This window comes from Gekko japonicus, unplaced genomic scaffold, assembly GCF_001447785.1.
Source record: "Gekko japonicus isolate JY-2015 unplaced genomic scaffold, Gekko_japonicus_V1.1 scaffold1592, whole genome shotgun sequence".
NCBI lineage: Eukaryota > Metazoa > Chordata > Lepidosauria > Squamata > Gekkonidae > Gekko > Gekko japonicus.
In genome coordinates, this window is record NW_015175406.1 from 18,441 (window position 1) to 39,569 (window position 21,129).

At 46.2% G+C, this 21,129-nt stretch overlaps 1 protein-coding gene across 1 annotated transcript in view; it reads right to left on the reverse strand.

Moving 5' to 3' along the window:
* Positions 1 to 21,129, reverse strand: part of LOC107122602 (zinc finger protein 208-like) — a 74,658-nt gene that overhangs the window by 17,149 nt on the left and 36,380 nt on the right. Inside the window, exon 7 of the mRNA XM_015425715.1 lies at positions 16 to 900. Within this exon, the coding sequence (XP_015281201.1) occupies positions 16 to 900 (885 nt within the window). The remainder of the gene's footprint in view (positions 1 to 15; positions 901 to 21,129) is intronic.

The window sequence follows — 21,129 nt, forward strand, 5'->3', positions numbered from 1 at the left end:
ATGTGTTTTTAGTGCACGGTTAGATCTAAAGCATTTCTCACAGTCTGAGCACTTGTACGGTTTCTCTCCCGTGTGTATTCTCCTGTGTATTCTAAAGCTGCCTTCCCAACGAAAGCTGTTCCCACAATCTGTGCATTTGAATGGTTTCTCACCTGTATGGATTCTTTTGTGTAGAGAAAGGTCACTGTTTTGTGTGAACCTTTTCCCACAGTCCAGGCACTTGTACGGTTTCTCTTCCGCATGGCTTTCCCTGTGCCTACCAAGATGGGACAACGTACTATAGGTTTTGCCACAGAGCAAACAGGCATACGGTCTGTCTCCAGTATGGTTCCTCATATGTATCTTAAGGCTGCTTTCCCAGCGAAATTTCTTGCCACACTCTGAGCATCTGTACGGTTTCTCTCCAGTATGGATTCTTCCATGTACATATAGCTGGGAGCTCTGGCTGAAGCGTTTCCCACATTCTGGGCAGTGGTAGGGTTTCTCGCCTGAATGCGTTCTCTCATGTAGAACAAGATCATTCTTTTCGCGGAAGTTCTTCCCACACTCCAAGCAGGTGTGTGGCCTCTCGCCAGTGTGGATTCGCTTGTGGGTTCGAAGATGAGACCTCTGAGTGAAGTTTTTCCCACATTCAGGGCACTTGTATGGTTTCTCTCCAGTATGAGTTCTCTCATGGATTGTAAGGTTGGACTTGCAACTGAAACTTTTCTCACATTCTGTGCAGGGATAGAGTCTCTCGCCTGTATGAATCCGCCGATGGCTTACAAGATGGCTCCTCTTGGTAAAGTCTCTCCCACACTCTGCACAGGTATAGGGTTTCTCCCCTGTATGGATTCTTACATGGTCTGAGAGGATGGTACTGGTACCAAATGTTTTCCCACACTTTAAACATTTATAGGGCTTTTCGTCCACATGGGATATTTCATGTCTCATAAGGAGCGCCTTATATCCAAAGCCTTTCCCACAAACTAAACATCGGTGCGGCTTCTCACCCGTATGGGTGGTCTGATGGTCAGAAAGAGCCGAATTTGAAACAAAGCCTTTCCCACACTCCACGCATAAAAAACTTTTCTTTTTTTTGCGGGCTGGCTTATATTTCGGAAAGGTGTAGCTCTGGGTGATATTTCCCCCACCTTCAGCGTTTCCAGTTTCTTTCCCACAGGAAGATGCTTCAATTAAACTTTGGTTTCTCGAAAGAGATCGTGTGTTGACTGGACAGACATTGGCATGACGTTCAAGCTTCTGCTTTCACGAAGTTCTGCTCCATGTAACACAATCCCTTCCGCTGCAGCTGGCAACCCATTAGGCTCACTCTGCTCTGGTCCTTCCGGCAGACGATTCTCTTCCTCACTCACTTTTTCCTCACCTGCCAGAATAAAAAGAGAATTGTGCCATGATTCAATCCCAAACCATGCTGAGAGAAAAATCCACTCCTACTTTGGTTCATGCAGCATTACCTCTATTTTAGCCATATGGTTTTAGTACAGGGGTTTTGTGAGGGGTGTGTGTGTGTGTGTGTGTGTGTGTATGGAAGTTATGGCTGACTTCAGGCGACCCCTAGTGGGGCTTGGACGGTTCAGAGGTGGCTTAGTATTGCCTGTCCCTACGTCCCAGCCATGGTATTCCTTGGAGGTCTCCCTTCAAAGTCCTTGCCAGCAATTAAACTTTGGTTTCTCGAAAGAGATCGTGTGTTGACTGGACAGACATTGGCATGACGTTCAAGCTTCTGCCGACTTCCATGTATTTCACGAATTTCTGCTCCATGTAACCGAATTCCTTCTGCTGCAGCTACTGAAACCCCACTGAGCTCACTCTGCTCTGGTCCTTCCAGCAGATGATTCTCCTCACTCACTTTTTCCTCACCTGCCAGAATAAAAAGAGAATTGTGTTTGAATCCATCCCAATCCATGCTGAGGGAAAAATCCACTCAGACGTTAATTTCTGTGGCCTTACCACTATTATAGGCCTATGGTTTTAGAAGCTGACAGGGGCTCTGTTTTGACACAAGGGGAAATCAGACCAAGGATCCTGCACCTTTTCCTAACAGTAGCCAGGCAGACACCTCCAAGAATCCCTCAAAGGGAACATGAAGACCACAACCCCATAATTTTCCCTCAGGCTCCACCCAGATATCGCAGGCTAGCCCGATCTTGTTAAGATCTAGGAAGCTAAATAGTGTCAGCCCTGGTTAGAATTTGGATAGGAGACCACAAAGGATGCCGAGGGATGCTATGCAGAGGCAGGCCATGGCAAACCACCCTGAAATGCATCTTGCCTTGAAAACCCTACAGGGTTGCCATAAGTGGGCTGCAACTCGACAACATTCTCCACTGCCACCACGTCTGGTATTCAGATATACTGTCCCTGAACACAGAGGTTCCGCTCAGATGTGCTGACACAGACTTCTCTGTAAAACATCCAAATTAGTGACAATCCTCACAGCTTCAGTTAGTGAGTTCTATCTAATGGGACTTTATGTAAATATCCCAACTTGGCCATGTTAATTGAACACACATGAAGCTGACTTATACTGAATCAGACCATTGATCCATCAGGGTCAATACTGTCTATCCAGACTCACAATGCCAAAAGTAAGTTGGAAAATAATCTAAACCCCTGGCTGAAGAGCTTTGTTTTCAACCAGCACCTAAATACCAGCAAAGGAGATACCAGACGAACTTCAGCGGGGAGAACTTTCCCCTGTTAAGGAACAGATGTGCTGACACAGACTTCTCTGTAAACATCTAAATCAGTGCCGATCCCCACAGCTCCAGTTAGTGAGTTCTCCCACCTAATGGGACTCTCTGTAAAATCCTAACCTGGCCATGTTAATTATTTAGAACAATTCGACAACATATTAATTGTCTGCAGCTCTGCAAAAGCCCAGGACGGCACACAACAAAAATAATACATAATAAACAGAACTAGTTTAAAAAGTTAACACGACCCATTAAATCCCAACAATAAAATTGTTCAACGGCTTTAAAGGTTCACTAAAATAAGTAGCACTAAAAGGTAGTGAGTGGGGTTAAAAGGCCAAGAAGTAAGTCGAAAAATATCCTGAACCCTTGGCTGAAGAGCTGTGTTTTCAACCGGCACCTGAAGGCCAGCGAAGTAGACGCCAGACAAACTTCAGCGGGGAGGACTTTCCCCTGTCAAGGAACCACCTCTTGAGAAAGCCCTGTCCCTGGCCACCACGCACATCCTCTGTTCGAAAGGGCACGGAAATCAGGGCGACAATGGTTATTTTAGCTGGGAATCAGAACAGATTTATATAATAAAACAATGGACTAGTTCTAATTGTATTCTCAGTCCTTACTCCAGAATTTGTCACTACAAATTGGTGGTGGGGGTGGGGGTTTAGTGACGCAAAGTTAAAAGTGAAGGAGAAAAACAGGTAACTGTATAACTGCAAAGGCTCTTAACCATCCAATCAACTGAGAGCCAGTTTGGTGTAGTGGTTAAGTGTGCGGACTCTAATCTGGGAGAACCGGGTTTGATTCCCCACTCCTCCACTTGCACCTGCTGATGTGACCTTGGGTCAGTCGCAAGCTCTGGCACAGCTGTCCTTGGAAAAGAGCCGTTTGTGTCAGAGCTCTCTCAGCCCCACCCACCTCACGGGGTGTCTGTTGTGGGGAGGGGAAGGGAAAGGAGTTTGTAAGGCGCTCTGAGACTCCAAGTGAAGGGCGGGGTATAAAACCAATCTCTTCTCTTCTTCTTCTTTTAACAACCAAGGGACACAACAACACTTACCTAACAAACTGGCCTCTCTGTCACCCTCCTGCTTGACCTCCATTGGGAACTCCATCTTCAGGCTCTCTGGAGGAGTTAGGTGTGAAGTGGAGAAATCTCCTCCCACAGCCCTGAAACCTGAAGGAGATGAAGGCATATTTACAGTGAGGGTGTTCTGCAAGGCTGGAAAAGCAATGAATGCTACATATACAAATATTCCAGATTCCACGCCTTAGTGAACGCCGCTGCCCCACTGTAAGCAGAAGGGCAGCAAATGGAGGCAACTTTACTTCTCTTCCCATCCTTGTTTAAAATTCCCAGGTGGGTAGCCCTGTTAGTCTGTGGCACCTTGAAGACTAACACAAATTCATTCCAGAAAGAATAACCTTTCATGCGTCACAGCTATCAGATGCACTGGAGAATAAATCCACCAGGCCAATGTTCATGCACAATACAAAGGTGGGAGGGTAGAGATGTTACAAAAAGGAGCCAGTTAAAAAACACACCAAAAAACCACACAACTTACTGTCCTCCTAGAAAGGAACTTCAAAGGGAGAATCTAATGAGAAACTGCTGAATTGGAATTCATTAGCAAATTCATGAGAATGTACGCCCCAAGGCTTGAAAGGGACCTGGATTTCCTAACACACAAGAGGTGCTAATATCTTGGCTATCTCATCCATTACAAATGTTAATTACTTCAGCTATACATCTTTAATTACTTCAGCTATACATCTTTAATTTCTGCTTGTATCTGCTTATCTCATTTCATCGTTCGTTAGGTGTTTGCCTTATGTAACAATAACTGGACATTTCCCCCATCCTGAGAGAACTGAAAGTAACATGTTAAATGTTAATAATTAAAGACAAAAAAACAGCATAAATAATTAAGATGCTTAAAACAAATCTTAAATACATTCTCAGGTTTAAAGAAAAAGAAAAGATTGAACTTATATCCCGTCCTTCACTACCTGAAGGAGTCTCAGAGTGGCTTACAATCCCTTCCCCTTCCCCTCCCCACAACAGGTAGGTGGGGCTGAGAGAGCTCGTTCGAGAACTGCCCTTGAGAGAACAGCTCTGAAAGAACTTGTAACTGTCCCCAGGTCACAGCAGCAGCAGCTGCATGTAGAGGAGTGGAGAATCAAACCCGGTTCTCCCAGATTAGAGTCCACACTCCCAGCTACTGCACCAAACTGGCAATAAATGGGCAATAAACTGTTAAAACATCAACCCCTGAGTTAAAGCCTGGGTAAAAATGCAGTTCAGAGGCCTGGTGCCCGAAAGAGAGGAGGGCAGGTGCCAGGAGGGGAGCCTCTGGGGGAAGGACAGTCCACAGATTTGTGTGGGATTATTTTATTCACTTCCCTTTGTCCCCTGGCCTTTCTCCCCAATGGGGACTCAAAGTGGCTTGCCTCATTCTCCTCTCCTCCATGGCTATCTCATCCATTACAAATGTTAATTACTTCAGCTATACATCTTTAATTACTTCAGCTATACATCTTTAATTTCTGCTTGTATCTGCTTATCTCATTTCATCGTTCGTTAGGTGTTTGCCTTATGTAACAATAACTGGACATTTCCCCCATCCTGAGAGAACTGAAAGTAACATGTTAAAAGTTAATAATTAAAGACCAAAAACAGCATTAATAATTAAGATGCTTAAAACAAATCTTAAATACATTCTCAGGCTTAAAGAAAAAGAAAAGATTGAATTTATACCCCGTCCTTCACTACCCGAAGGAGTCTCAGAGTGGCTTACAATCCCTTCCCCTCCCCACAACACGTAGGTGAGGCTGAGAGAGCGCGTTCCGAGAACTGCCCTTGAGAGAACAGCTCTGAAAGAACTTGTAACTGTCCCCAGGTCACAGCAGCAGCAGCTGCATGTAGAGGAGTGGAGAATCAAACCCGGTTCTCCCAGATTAGAGTCCACACTCCCAACCGCTGCACCAAACTGGCAATAAATGGGCAATAAACTGCTAAAACATCAACCCCTGAGTTGAAGCCTGGGTAAAAATGCAGTTCAGGGGCCTGGTGCCTGAAAGAGAAGAGAGGAGGGCAGGTGCCAGGAGGGGAGCCTCTGGGGGAAGGACAGTCCACAGATTTGTGTGGGATTATTTTATTCACTTCCCTTTGTCCCTTGGCCTTTCTCCCCAATGGGGACTCAAAGTGGCTTGCCTCATTCTCCTCTCCTCCATTTTGTCCTCACAACAACCCGGTGAGGCGGGTTAGACGGAGAGAGTGTGAGTGGCCCCGCATGACGGAGTGAGCTCCCGTCTCTAGTTCCAGCTCCTGCCAACCTAGCAGTTCGAAAGCAAGACATTGCAAGTAGATAAATAGGTACCACTTCGGTGGGAAGGTCACAGCGTTCCGTGCGCCTTGTTGTTTAGTCATGCCGGCCACATGACCACGGAAACGCCTTTGGACAGCGCCGGCTCTTCAGCTTTGAAACGGAGATGAGTCAGATTCGACTGGCTTTCGAGCAGGGGGACCTTTACCTTTACCACCCAGATGCTAGTCCAGCACTTTTAACCACACCACCACCCTGGGAAGGCATGAGAGTTACACTCTGGATAACATGAGGGCCTCTCTACTTGGATTTCCTCCTGCTACACGTTTATTAAGCTCATAAGTACAGAGCAAGGCAGAGCCCGCCAACAGTTACACCAGAACAAGGAATTCGTGCTGTGAGCTGATCAATCCCTCTGCAAAACACAGACAGAGTCACCTGTCCTGGAGAGAGGAAGAATTGGGGGCAGGGGGCTGGATGCTGGGGGCCACAAACAAGAGAGGCCCACTCCTTCTCGAGCCCCCTTGGGGGATGGCTGCCTTGGGAACTGAATACCAAACAAAAGGGCCCTAGCAGAAATCTTCTTTACATTCATTTAGATGGAAGAGCACCTATAGAGTGAGGCTGCACGTATCCATCATGAATAAGGAAAAATAAGGCAGTTTGGAGACATTGCTGGACAGTAAGACAGTCTGGAGGCATTATTGGCTGAAAAGTTCCTGTGGCTGTGCCTCTTTGGGAGTTCCCATTGATGTGCAGTCCTGATGAAGGAATAGAAAACTCATTGAATGATCTGGAGGGTGAGTTGACTGCAGCTTATTTCTAATTGTTGGTCTCAAGCCCTAAGGACTGGATCTACTTGCTGATAGCTGCGTACCTTACATTGTTTATCTTAAGTCTTAAGAAGTGGATGTATTTGCTTTATGGACATTGGAAGATCATTTGTGAATTTGTGAAGTCTTTCTTTTGGGAGTGTTAAATAGTAAATGGCAGATATTGCTTTAGATCCCCAGCCTATCCATTGTATTTCTTGTATTGAATACTATTGTATATTTGAGAAATATTTGGAGCCTTATTTGATGTTAAGTCATACAAGTGTGCAGAAATAAGCAGAAGTGTTTCCCAACACCAAACCCAACCTTCTCCGGAGGAACAGGTGAACCCAGCTCCTTCTCTAGAATCCTCCCCTCCAGTGTTCCCTCTAAACTGAGTTAGTGTGAGCTAGCTCAGTTTTTTAGCCTCCAGCTCACACATTTTTGCCCTTGCTCAGGAAGGAGGGCTCCAGAGCAGACTAATTTAGGCAGCAGCCAAATTGCTCGCTCACCACTTTTAATGCCAGTAGCACACAAAGTAGAATTTTTGCTCACAAGACTCCACAGCTTAGAGGGAACATTGCCCCCCCCCCAGAGGTCATTTCGGGGGGGGGGAACACAGTTACAAGAGCAAAGGCCAGTTCCAAAGATGGCAGCCCCCAGGCCTGGCCGAAATCAAGCTGTCTTTTCACCTTTCCCAGGGGGGTTTTATGGATTAGCAATAAATCCTGCCCTCTTCCCCAAGGAGTGGGAAGTCCCAGGGGAAGAGCTGTCTGGATTGGCTTTTCTTAGGATCAGAAAGCACTGGTGGCTGCATTTCCGTCTCTCCCCTCCAGCAAAACCCCACCTTCCCCAGGCTCTGCCTCCAAAATCTCCAGGTGCCTCTCACAACCCAGCGCTGGCAACCCTTAGTAGAAGCTGGATCAGGACTCCCAACCTCCCACGCCCCCTTGGTCTTCTGTCTCTTCTAAACTGCCATTTCTTCACAGGCCCTCACAAAACTGCCTCCCTTCCCTGAAATGAAAGGAGGAACACCATTTCCGAGTTGGGTGTGTGTTCTTAAATGTTCTTAATCTGTTTGTGTATTCTTAATCCACTCGTGTAACAATCCGCTCAACAGGAGGCATCCGCAGGGGTGATGTATCTACGCCCCTTCCTGCTCCCTGATGGCAGAAGCTCAACAAGGCTGAGCAGATGTACTGGTCGTTCCAGGTGGGCAGCCATGTCAGTTGGTAGCAGCAAAGTGAAACTGACCTGGCCCCGGTCAGTACTTGGATGGGAGGCCACCAAGGAAGTGACACCAGGAAAATCAGACCAATGATCCAGCATCCTGTTCCTAACAGTCGCCAGCCAGATACTTCCAGGGATCCCTCAAATGAAACATGAAGACACACCGCCCAAAGCTATTTCCCTCAGGCATCTCAGGCCGGCGTGGTGAAGTGGTTGAGATCGGCAGACTCTAATCTGGAGAGCCTGGTTTGATTCCCCTCTCCTCCTCCGCAGGAAGCCTACTTGGATGACCTTGGGCCCGTCCCAGTTCTCCCTCTCAGAACTCTCAGCCCCACAAGGTGCCTGATGTGGGGGAGTGGAAGGGAATGCGACTGTAAGCTGCCCTGAGACTCAGCATAGAGAAAAGCGAGTATAAAACCCCTTTCTTCTTCTTCTATTCAGATAAGGAGTCCCTGAACACAGAGGTTCCTCTCAGATATGCTGGCACTGAGGGCCAAACTAGATGCAACAGTGGCTATTGGGACAACCTGTGACTCTCAGCGCCATTTTAAAGGATTATTTAGCCATATTAAAATGGCTGCAAGGACCAGATCAGGCCTGTAGCGTGACTGCAACAGGAGACCCTGTTTCCTCCGCCCAGGCCTTTTAAAGCACTGAAACAGGAGCTGTTTGGCTCGTCAAAAGGAACAGTGGGAGGCCCCTGGCCTGGATAGCCCAGGCAAGTCCAATCTGGTCTGATCCCGGAAGCTAAGGAGGGTCGACCCTGGTAAGTATTTGGATGGGAGACCTCCAAGAACACCAGGGTCGGGAGGCCAGAGGCAGGCTATCAAGCCACTTCTCTGAACGTCCTCCATGCCCCAGTAGGAGTTGCCAGAGGTCGCCATGACTTCCAGGCATGGGCGCACGTGCGCACACACAAAATGCAACAAAAGGGCGGAAAAAAGACCACTTTGTCTCTCACAGATCTATCTGAATTTGGCTAATACTTTCCTGTAAAGTGCCTAAATCAGTGACCATCCCCAAAGTTTCAGGCAGTGAATTCTGCCAATTTAATGGGGCTTTCTGTAAATATCCATTCAGGTGGGTAGCCGTTGTTGATCTGAAACAACAGAACAAAAAAGTTTGAGTCCGGGGAGGGGGGGGGCACCTTTAAGAATTAAACAAAGTTTAATTCTGGGTAGAAGCTTTCGTGTGCATGCCCACTTCTGCAGATACAATGAAACAGATGTCACCAGGCATGCCATGTAGGGAGGGTGTTGCGAGGAATGGCTACTTAGAGTCAAGATGCATAATAAATATAACCAAGACTGGGCTTTTTTTCCGGGGGAGACACACCAGAACAGAGTTCCGGAACTTCTTAGACAGTATTCTTTTAAAAACGTTTAAAAGTTCATGACTTTTCAGTATACAGATTGAAAACTTCATTTCCCTCTTGAGAGTTCTGGCACCTCTTTTTCAAAAAAAGGGGGGGAGGAAGCCCTGGGAGTATGAATGGCAGCAAATTAGCATAGAGCATAATAAAAGGAGTTTACAACAGATGGGAGAACTGAATGACACTAGCATGATAAGAAATCAGTATCTCTGTTAAGCCCTGGGGGTTCCATTGTCTTGAGTGTTGTAAATGTTTGTAACTCAGTGATCTCCTGCTCTAGTCTGTTTCTCAAATTCCTTTGCAATAAAACAGCTACTTTGAAGTCCCCGGTTGAATGTCCCGGAAGGCTGAACTGTTCTCCCACAGGTTTTTCAGATTCGTGATTCCTGATGTCAGATATGTGTCCATTTATCCTTTGAGGTAGGGTCTGACCTGTTTGCCCTGTGCAGAGGGCATCTGATCCGTGTCCTGTACTACAAACAGAAGCTGATCAAGGAGAAACTCTCTGAACTGAACATGTCTATAAGGAATCAACCTCCTTGGCAAAAGGTCCACAGGAAAAGACAAGCCATCTACTGCTCCCCATTGGAGTTGCTGAAGAAACAAACCCCACCCCCAAAAAAACCCCTCTCTAGCTTGCATGCTGCTAATCCAAACAACAAGAACTCCTCGAACAACTGTCATTAACCTTCCACAGCACAGGCTCAGCACAGCAGAGGAATCAGTTGTTTCACGTGGATTATCATTCTGCCCCACCAGATCCACACGGATGATTCTGTTCTGCGGGGACCTGGAAGCTTTCTTCCACCATCTGTGCCTGAAAGGAGGACTTTCAACAGACCCAAGAACAGAACGAGAAAGAACAGGCAGCATCTCTACAACACACCATCACACAACCTACTGGAGAGCAGCTACCATCCCTCCAACCCACCAAAGAATAATATACTTGTCAAGAAATTAGACCTTTAGTCAATGTCTTGTTCTTTCATTAAATGTAGGGTTAAACAGAGGCAAGCCTTCTATTAAAGATCTAGGCCTGCAAATGGGTTGAAGAGATCAAAAGGGAAATGTCTGGCTGCCGTCATGGGAAAGTTGGCGCCTTTGAATAACAGAGACCAAACGGAGCCCCACGATTTGGTCACTGAACACAACACCTCCTCTTTCTGCTGATGCTTGTTTTACACTTCAGAGAGAAGCAGCTTGTCCTAAAGTCTCTGCGGAATCATCTGTTGCCACAGATCCATGTCAAGACAGACAATAATAGAACACCACTCGTGGTCACATACAGCTCTCAACCCAAAACAGTTCAACGCATCATCAGCGACTTGCAACCTCTACTGGATAAGGGTCGTTCTCTTTCACAAGTACTGGGGGGGCCAAACTTTTTCTTGCACACAGCCCTCCAATCTCAAACACACCCACAGTCCTCACCCACAATAATACAACAACTAATTTGAACATGGACACTGGTACCAGAGTGTGCAATAAACCCAGATGCCAACTTTGCTGCCACAAACACCCAGACAACACAATCACTGGACCTAACAACATCAACTACACCATCTCAGGTATATTCACTTGCTCACCTTCTAACACTGTATATGCCATTAAATGCCAACAGTGTCCTTCAGTTCCCTACATAGGGCAAACCCTAAGCCAAAATGATAAATGGACACAAATCAGACATCAAGAATCACAAAACTGAGAAACCTGTGTGAGAACACCTCAATCTTTCAGGACACTCAACGTGGGACCTCAAAGAAGCTGTTTTACTGCAAAGGAATTTCAGAAATAGACTAAAATGGGAGATAGCTGAGTTACAAGTTATTACAACACTCGGGACAATGGAACCCCCAGGGCTTAACAGAGATACTGATTTCTTATTGCATGACACACGTTAATAACATTTAGTCCTCACATCGCAATCTCCTTTTATTATGTTGTATACTAATTTGTTGGTATACACGTTTTACCAATCCAGTCTTGGTTATATTTACTGCTCAGTTACTTATGCCTCTTGACTCTAATTGACCCTTCCTAGCAACACCCTCCCCACCCTCTACCTATATGTCACCGTTGGTGACTTCTCTTTCAATGAATCTGAAGAAGTGTGCGTGTACACGAAAGCCTATACCTGGTTTAAAACAGTTAAATCTTCCATCTGGAAGCTAAGCAGGGCTGGCCCTGGTTAGTAATTGGATAGGAGACCCCCAAGGAATTCCAGGGTTGCTATGCAGAGGCAGGCCATGGCAAACCACCTGTTTGTCTCTTGCCTTGAAAACCCTATGGGATCGCCATAAGTCGGCACTTTGCATACACACAAATGATCCATAAAATTCCAATAATGAAATTGCTCTCAACCATCTGAGGCATACAAGATCTTACCTAAGGAACTGGCTTCTCCATCATCTTCCTGCTTGACTTGCACAGGGAACTCCATCTTCAGGCTCTCTGGAGGATTCAGGCCTGATGTGGAGAAATCAGCAGACATCTCCCCCCGCAGCCCTGGCACCTGAAGGAGATGAATGCGTACTTACGGTGAGGATTTTCTGCAAGGTCGGAAAAGTGATTTATGCCACAGATACAAACATATCACATTCTGTGCCCCGGTGCAAGTGGCTGCCTACGCTGTAAGCAGAAGGGCAGCAAATGGAGCCAAGTTAACTTCCCATTCTGATTAAAATTCAGTTCACTTCTTGCAGGAAAACTGAAGAAAGTCCAGTGGATCCCTAGAGACTGACAAGAGCATACAATTACAATGCGTCAGAGCTGCCTTCCTCAGATGCACTGGAGAATAAATCTGTCAGGCCAATCCACATGCACAACAGAAAGGTGGGAGGGTGGAAATGTTACAAAGAGTCCAGTTCAGAACAAGAGCAGCAATTTACTGTGCTCCTAAAGGAACTTCAAGGGGGGAATCCAATGAGAAATTGCTGAATTGGAATTCATTAACAAAATCTAGAGAAAGTACTCCCTGGACTTAACAAGGACCTGGATTTCCTATGCCCATGAAGCTGCCTTATACTGAATTAGACCTTTCGTCAATCAAGGCCAGTTTTGTCTACCCGGACTCACAGTGGCTTTCAAGCCTGCTGATAGGGGGGAGATTGGGGGAATAAGATCTGGGGGTGCCCAAGGCGGCTGGAGGGCCCCTGAAGCCAGCCTCATGCTGCATCCAGCAGAATGCACACTATCGGCTAGATTAGCTTTTCTGAGAGACTGAAGCAAAGTTGTAGTTAGTGTGTTGCAGCAAGGTAAAAGAACCTTTCCCTCTCTTTTCCTTAATTCGTCTCCCCCTTTTGCACTCTTTTCGCATTTCTTTCTCCCTCCACGTGATTTTTCCATGTCCCCTCTCCCAATTTATTATCGAGTCTTGTCTCCTTCTCATCTCTATCCTGCTCGGGAACAGAATGTATTTAATAGTAGTATGGTAGCAAACCTTAGTTAGTATTACGAACAGATGGGGGGAGAGGGAGTTAATATTACCCCATGACCTAACAGAGTCATAAAAAAAGATTCTTCCCCCCTCCTTCACCCTTTACATGCATGGAAAAGAACACTAATCTGTTTCCGTGGCTATACACGTGGCACAGAAGTTAGAACTCCCAGTTCAGGCACTGGGTCGTTATAATCATCATTGTGTTGGTGGGAAATCTAATAGCCCTTTGTGAAGGCTTCTTTGCTGAACAACAAGCAACGCAATATTTTAAATGTCATTAAAAATTAAGATTCATAAGCAAATGTCATACCCAATCTTTCTCCTCAGTGGCGACCCAAAGCTGCATTGCTCTCCTGTCCTCCATTTTGTCCTCACAGCAACCCTGAGGTAGGTCCGGCTGAGACTATGTCACCCAAGAACCATGTCTGGCGGACTGGGAACCTGAGTATTAGAGGCACACGACAGGTTGTTTAAAAGCTCTTGTGTTACATGTTGCCGGTCATGAAGATAACCTGGCTCAGGGCGTCCCAGTTCCCTTCATTTTTGGCACTGCAGCTTCCGTCATCATTCTGGGGTTGGGGAGCCAGTTTTGAAATGGGTAGCATCATCATCTAACGTACTAATGCTGCCTTAAACGGCTTCCACAGCAAATAGCATTGGGGGGGGGTTTCCACCTGGGCCAGGATATCCCCATACCTGTCAGTTTTGGCCCTAGAACTCTCATAATCATCCTTAAACTGCTGGCCAATTCTGAATCTCCTAGCTTTATTCTCTGGTGAGTTACGTCAGCCGTAAATGGACAGACAGACAGAGAGGCCGACTCTTTTATTGCTAGAGTTAAATGGTTAAACAAGTATAAAGCCAACAGTCGTGATAGTCTGACCCACAATCAAACAGTCATAAGACTTATAAAGAATGCTGTTTATGTATTGCAATCTAAAGCACTATAACATGATACACAAGAAACAATCACCAGAGAGAGACGCCCGGGATCCAGTAGAAACATAGCAGCATATTTTGAGCCTGAATGTTAATTGAGATCAGCGTCCTATCTGAATTTAATGTAAGTTACTACTAGGTTGATTAGTTGTAATTTGAAATATCTTGTATGTGTTCATAACAAAGGTAATATTACTATGTTACAGATTCTTAAGACTTGCTGTCTAACATTTATGAAACTGAGAGCTTTGGCACCACTATGTAAGTAAGCACTAAGATTATTGTATTGTTTCTTGTGCATCATGTTATAGTGCTTTAGATTACTCCATTTTGTCCTCACAGCAACCCTGAGGTAGGTCCGGCTGAGACTATGTCACCCAAGAACCATGTCTGGCGGACTGGGAACCTGAGTATTAGAGGCACACGACAGGTTGCTTAGAACCTCTTGTGTTACATGTTGCTGGTCATGAAGATAACCTGGCTCAGGGCGTCCCAGTTCCCCTTCATTTTTGGCACTGCAGCTTCCGTCATCATTCTGGGGTTGGGGGCCAGTTTTGAAATGGGTAGCAATTCAGGGCTCTTTTTGTAGAAAAAGCCCAGCAGGAACTCATTAGCATAACAGGCCACACCCCTGACACCACAGCTCATTAGCATATTAGGTCGCAGCCCCCTGTTGCCAGAAGTGTGGTTATCCAGCCACACCCACCTTTTGCTTCTTATTCTGTTTACCTTGTTTGTTGTCAAAACCCAGGGCCTTTTTCTTGTAGCGGGAACTCCTTTGCATGTTAGGCCATACACCCCTAATGTAGCCAATCCTAATGAGTTCCTGCTGTTGGGTGTGGCCTGTTATGCTAATGAGTTCCTGCTGGGTGTGGCCAACTCGGAAGCCAGCCGGACCTCCGTTCCTGTGCGTTCCTGCGCGTTCCTGCCCAAAAATAGCCCTGCCCGTATACATCGACAGAAATCACAAAACAATTTCTTGAGTGAAATCTGTATGTGACTTTCCAGAAGTTTTGGCCCTAGAACTCTCATAATCATCCTTAGACTGCTGGCCAATTCTGAATCTCCTAGCTTTATTCTCTGGTGAGTTATGCCAGCCGTTAACGGACAGACGGACAGAGAGGCTGACTCTTTTATTGCTAGAGATTCATGGTAACAGGAAGCCAAGTGCCTTGTTCTGTTATGATGGTTGGTTTGGATCAGGATCACTTGGGAGGGGCCCCAGGTGGAATCTTTGTCCGGCGGGCCCACAGCGGCTCTCGGCAGCCCTGGTGGCTCGCCAGGGTCCCAGGTAGTAGTCTTTCACATCATCTACTACTCGATCTTTTTCACTGGAGATCCAGGCTCCCTCTAAAATATGGAGTCTTGTGAGGAAAAATTCTACATGAAAGGTATGAGCGAGCGATTTGGCTGCTGCATAGATTAGTCTGCTCTGGAGCCATCCTTCCTGAGCTAAGACAAAAATCTGTGAGTTGGAGGCTAAAAATCTATGAGCTAGCTCACACTAGCTTAGGGCTACCAAGTGGGGGCGGGGAAACCCCCACTTTGGAGGCCTGATTTCCACCACCCCCGACGATCTGGGCCACACCCCCAACGTGCTCTACGTCCTGCGTCACTTCCTGTAATGTTCTGGCGCGCGTCCCACAGCAACTCCCGACCCAAAGCGACGGTCCCCCGCCGGTGAGTAAGGAAGACTTGGCAACCCTACACTAGCTCAGTTTAGAGGGAACCCTGCTGGAGATGCCAGAGGGACCTTCCGCATGTCGAGCATATGTCACTGAGCCATAGCTCCTGCAACAAGGAGTCCTAAAATACTAACATTCAGGTCGAGTAGCAACTTAATAGACCCACAAAACCTTCCCAGGTAGAAGCTTTCCTGAGGCAAAGCTCACTTTGTGGGATTACATACCAAAAGTGCTAATCTCCATTCCAGATGTTGTTTCTGCTATACCTCTGCAACTTTCTATTGTATTCGCTTATCTCAAATTCTTCCTTTATTTGGTGTGACCTTTTGCCTGTCTAACAGCTATTGGACATGTCTCACACCTATCCTGAGAGAACTGATTACTTTTTGGATTGGATTTTGTTTTAAACCGACCTCTGTTGGTAACACACAACACCCCAACACCGATTTTCTGTTCTGTCTATAAATGTGACCAACAGACCCTTCATTACCCGAAGGAGTCTCAGAGCAGTTTACAACCTCCTTTCCCTTCCCCTCCCCACAAGAGACACCCTGTGAGGTAGGTGGGGCTAAGAGAGCTCTTGAGAGAACTGCTCTTGAGAGAACAGCTCTGAAAGTACTCAGTATTTTTGCAGATGACATGGTGTTGTTCTTGACAAGACCAGAACTATCATTGCCTGAAGTACATATATCAGGCCTGAGAGTCAATCACTCAAAGTCTATTTTATGCCCTATAAATCTTTCAGATACGCACTGTTCCTACATCAAATACAGCTATAATTTCTGCTGGGTGAAGAAATTTTGGAAATATTTAGGGATAAAAATTCCACTTAATCTAGCGGAATTGCTTAACAATAACCATATGGAACTCGCCAAATCACTGGAAAATCTGCCCAACTCTACTTCCTCACCTCTACTGACATGGATTGAAAAAATACAAGTACTGAAAAAAGCTCTGAAAGAACTCGTGACTGACCCAAGGTCACACCAGCAGTTCCATGTGGAGGAGTGGGGAATTAAATCTGGTTCTCCCAGATTAGAGTCTGCGCTCCTAACCACCACACCAAACTGGCTGTGAGGCAAGAGAGCCAGTGTGGTGTCGTGGTTTAGAGTGTTGGAATAGGATCTGGGAGACCCAGGTTCTAGTCCCCACTCTGCCATGGAAGCTCGCTTCTCCAGAGAACCTACTTAAGGGACCTTAGAAAATAAATCACAATAAAAGCATAACACAATCAAAGGTGTTAATTAAAAACCAAGGATACAAAGAACAGCCAGGGCACAAAAACAGCATCAAGCGGCTTAAGACGAGTTTCAGATCAAGCTCAGAGCAGATAATTGAAATGTTAAAAGGCCAGCCCCTTAACTGGAGCTTGGATAAAAAGGAAGTTTAGGCCTTGATCCTAAAAAGGTGTAGGGTGGGCAACCAGGCAAGCCTCAATGAGAAGGGACCTTCGCAAGCTTGTGCTGGGAACAGTGCTCCCTCTAAGCTGAGTTGGTGTGAGCTAGCTCACAGTTTTTTAGCCTCCGGCTCACACATTTTTGTCTTAGCTCAGGAAGGAGGGCTCCGGGGCAAACTGATTTATGCAGCAGCCAAATCACTCGCTCACAACTTTAATGCCGGTAGCTCACAAAGTAGAATTTTTGCTCACAAGACTCCACAGCTTAGAGGGAACATTGGCTGGGAACAAATTTTAGTATTTAATTTTTTAAAAACTTTTTTTATTCGTAGTCCACCTTTGAGACTCAAGGCGGATTACAGAACGCAAGTCAGTACAATCAGCAGGATAAAGAGACAACTAACAAGGTAACAGGACTAGGGCTGCAGAAATCTGAAACACGGCACGTTGAGCGGGGCAAGAAATGGTGTCACGTAAGCAGAAATATAATGCAGAGACAAAGATAAAAACATACAGCATTAGTAATATAGTCCGCAGTCCTGCTCTCTCTGTGGTAACAGTCTTCCTGAACCACTGTTACAGTGCAGCCCAATCTCTTTACAAAAATGCCCTCTGGAACAGTTTTGTTTTATGCAGTTTGCAGAAAGCCAACCATGCGGGGAGCCTTCCAAGCCTGGCCTCCTCAGGCAGCCCATTCCATGGGGTGGGGGCTACTACTTGGGTTGCCAATCTCCAGGTGGTGGCTGGAGATCTCCTGGGACTCCAACCGAACTCCAGGTGACGGAGATCAGTTCCCCTGGAGAAAATGGCTGCTTTGGAAGGTGGACTCTATGGCATCATAACAAATTCCATGTCCAGTGGCACCTTTAAGACCAACAAAGGTTTATTCAAGGTATGAGCTTTTGTGTGTATGGACACTTCTTCAAAAATGAAAATGTGTGCATGCACACCAAAGCTCATACACCTTGAATAAACCTCTGTTGGTCTTCAAGGTGCCACTGGACTCAAACTTTGTCCTCCTGCTTCAGACCAACACGGCGACCCCACCGGGAACTAGCAATGGCACTATGTCCTGTTACTCAAACTGGACCTTTCAAAGGAGGAAGGGGAAATTAGTTTTAAAAGGGTTCCAGAAAGGGATAACGCAGGACTTTGGTTGTGTATACCAGGGTGGATCTCGGTTGGGGTATCCCACAATCAAATTATAAAGAGAGTGAGAGAGTGATTTTTAAACACAAACTAGTTTATTGTATAGAAAACAAAAGAAGTAAAAATGTAAAGAACCTACACTAGGCACTTGAGAACGAATCCCCTAAGCAATCACACTCGCATGCACACATATAGGCAAGAGGGTGCACTTTTTTTTTAAGTACCCATAGGTACACTTTTATTAATTTTTTCTTTTATAATCTATAACAAACAAATCTACACACTACAAACAGACACTCTACTACACATAACATATATACCAAGAGTACAGTCACACTGTATGCTTACATCCAATTACTTAATTAATAAAAATGCTCTATCAGACGCTTTCCATTCTTCTGTCTTCTGTGTTCTCAAGTCCAATGTGCTATAATTGCCTAATCTTCTATTATATTTACATTATACCAATCATAAAACTTTGTCTATGTTTTTTGAAATGTCCACTCTTTATCAAGGGTGCACTTGATAAAAAGGAAAAGGGGGGAAACTGGGAAGTTTTAGGGAAGAGACATACAACCTTAAATCCAGGGCTTGAGGTCTGAAGAGGTCCAGGGGCAGCTGTGGAGGTGTTCAGGTAATGGAGGAACCTGGCAAACTTTTCACTGAGTTGGGAGGGTCTTTTTATGGGGAGGGGTCCCAAAGTGAGACATGGGAACCCATGTTCCCTGGAACATGATTGGTCCGAGATATGAAGTTTGAATTTGACTGGACAGTTTGAAGGTAACTGCTGTCAAAATCTGGAAGGAAGATTATTGGGGAAATACCTGACATTCCAAGGTGGGGCGGATCCTTTAGCATATCGAGAAAGAACTGGGAGTGAATGGTGGGTTTAAGTGTCCTCCTGATGGCCCATCCTGGGTGATTCAGAGCTTAGGCTGCCTTTATCAATGGCCGGATTGGATAAGTAGAAAAGAGCAAGAGTCCAGTACCACCTTAAAAACTAACAAAATATGTGACAGGGGATAAGCTTTCGTGAGTCACTGCTCACTGACTCAGATACAGATTGGATTAGCAAAATTAAGGGTTGCCCAACGCTTTGTGGCTGGAAATGGTTCGCATTGCCTTGATGATTAACAAAGAGTGATTAACACGTGGAATTCACTGCCACAGGAGGTGGTGGCAGCTACAAGCATGGACGGCTTCAAAAGGGAATTAGATAGGCATATGGAGCAGAGGTCCATCAGTGGCTATTAGCCACAAGGTATAGATAGGGGCTCTGGGGCAAGTGATGCTCTGTCATCTTGGTGCTTGGGGGGGGTCAACAGTGGGAGGGCGTCTAATGTCCTGGCCCCACTGGTGGACCTCCTGATGGCACCTGGTATTTCTGGCCACTGTGTGATACAGTGTTGGACTGGATGGGCCTTTGGCCTGATCCAACATTGGCATCTCTTATGTTCTTATGATGAAGTTATCCCTTGGAGACTGATCAATATGGGCAGCCATGTTAGTCTGCAACAGTAGAACCAAATTTGTGGCAGGCTATGAAGGTGTTCTGAAGAAGTGAGCGCTGACTCAGGAAAGCTCCTCCCCTGCCACAAATGTTGTTAGTCTTTAAGGTGCTATTGGACTCTTGCTCTTTTCCCTTGGAGCAAGGGATATGGTTGCACTAGGCATAAATTGGAGCTTTGCATTGAAAGGCGCTATGTCCTTGAGGACAAATATGCCACCTGAGCTGGGGGAGATGGCACGATTCCACCACACCCTTCCTCATCCCTGGGCTTTCAATGTCACCGTTGTACCCAGGTACCTTTTATGAGAATTCACGACTCAGATCCCCTGGCACTTAGGTGGTTAAGTGCGCGGACTCTAATCTGGGAGAACCAGGTTTGATTCCCCACTCCTCCACTTGCACCTGCTGATGTGACCTTGGGTCAGTCACAAGCTCTGGCACAGCTGTCCTTGGAAAAGAGCAGTTTGTGTCCAATGTTCCCTCTAAGCTGTGGAGTCTTGTGAGCAAAAATTCTACTTTGTGAGCTACCGGCATTAAAGTTGTGAGCGAGCAATTTGGCTACTGCATAAATTAGTTTGCTCTGGAGCCCTCCTTCCTGAGTGGAGACAAAAATGTGTGAGCCAGAGGCTAAAAAACTATGAGCTGGCTCACACTGACTCAGCTTAGAGGGAACACTGTTTGTGTCAGAGTTCTCTCAGCCCCGCCTACCTCACAGGGTGTCTGTTGTGGGGAGGGGAAGGGAAAGGAGTTTGTAAGCCGCTCTGAGACACCTTTCGGTAGTGAAGGGCGGGGTTTAAATCCAATCTCTTCTTCTCTCTAAAAGGCGGTGCCTATTAAAATAAGCGAGTCCAAAATAAGAGGGGGGCCCACTAACCAAGGGGGTCTTGGCTGGAGGAGGGGGCGGGGTCCTTACATGGCCTCCAGATAAATTTTGTTTTACACAAGTTTGTGGAGCGCCAAATGTATTAGGAGCCTTCCAAGCCTGACCTCTCTCAGGCAGGCCATCCCCGTAGGGTGGGGGCTATTACTAGAGTTGCCAACCTCCAGGCGGTAGCTGGACATCTCCTGCTATCATCATGACTGATCTCCAAGCGACAGAGATCAGTTCCCCTGGAGAAAATGGCCACTCTAGAAGGTGGACTCAGTGGCGTTATGCCCCATTAAAGTCCCTCCCTTCCCCAAATCCTGCCCTCTTCAAGCCAACCCCCCCAAAAAAGAAAATCTCCAGGTATTTTCCAACCTGGAGCTGGCAACCTAAGCTACTACTGTGGGACGGGCAGCAGTAGAAGGCCCCGTTCCAATGCGTGAAGGAGTCAGTGACTGGTTTGTGACAAACACCGAGGACTCCTTTCCATGGTCCTGGATGGACAAGGCTCTAGAGCATGAGCGGTAGCTTTCACAGATTCCAGGATCCTGCCCACACCCACCACAGTATTCATTTCTTTATTCAATTTATACCCTGCCCTGGGCTCAGAGCAGCTTACAACATGTAATAAAACAATAAAAGCAACAAAACAGTCGATGGCACGATAGACAATTTCATCAAAACCCCCTGCCTCATATCAGGTGAACATAAGT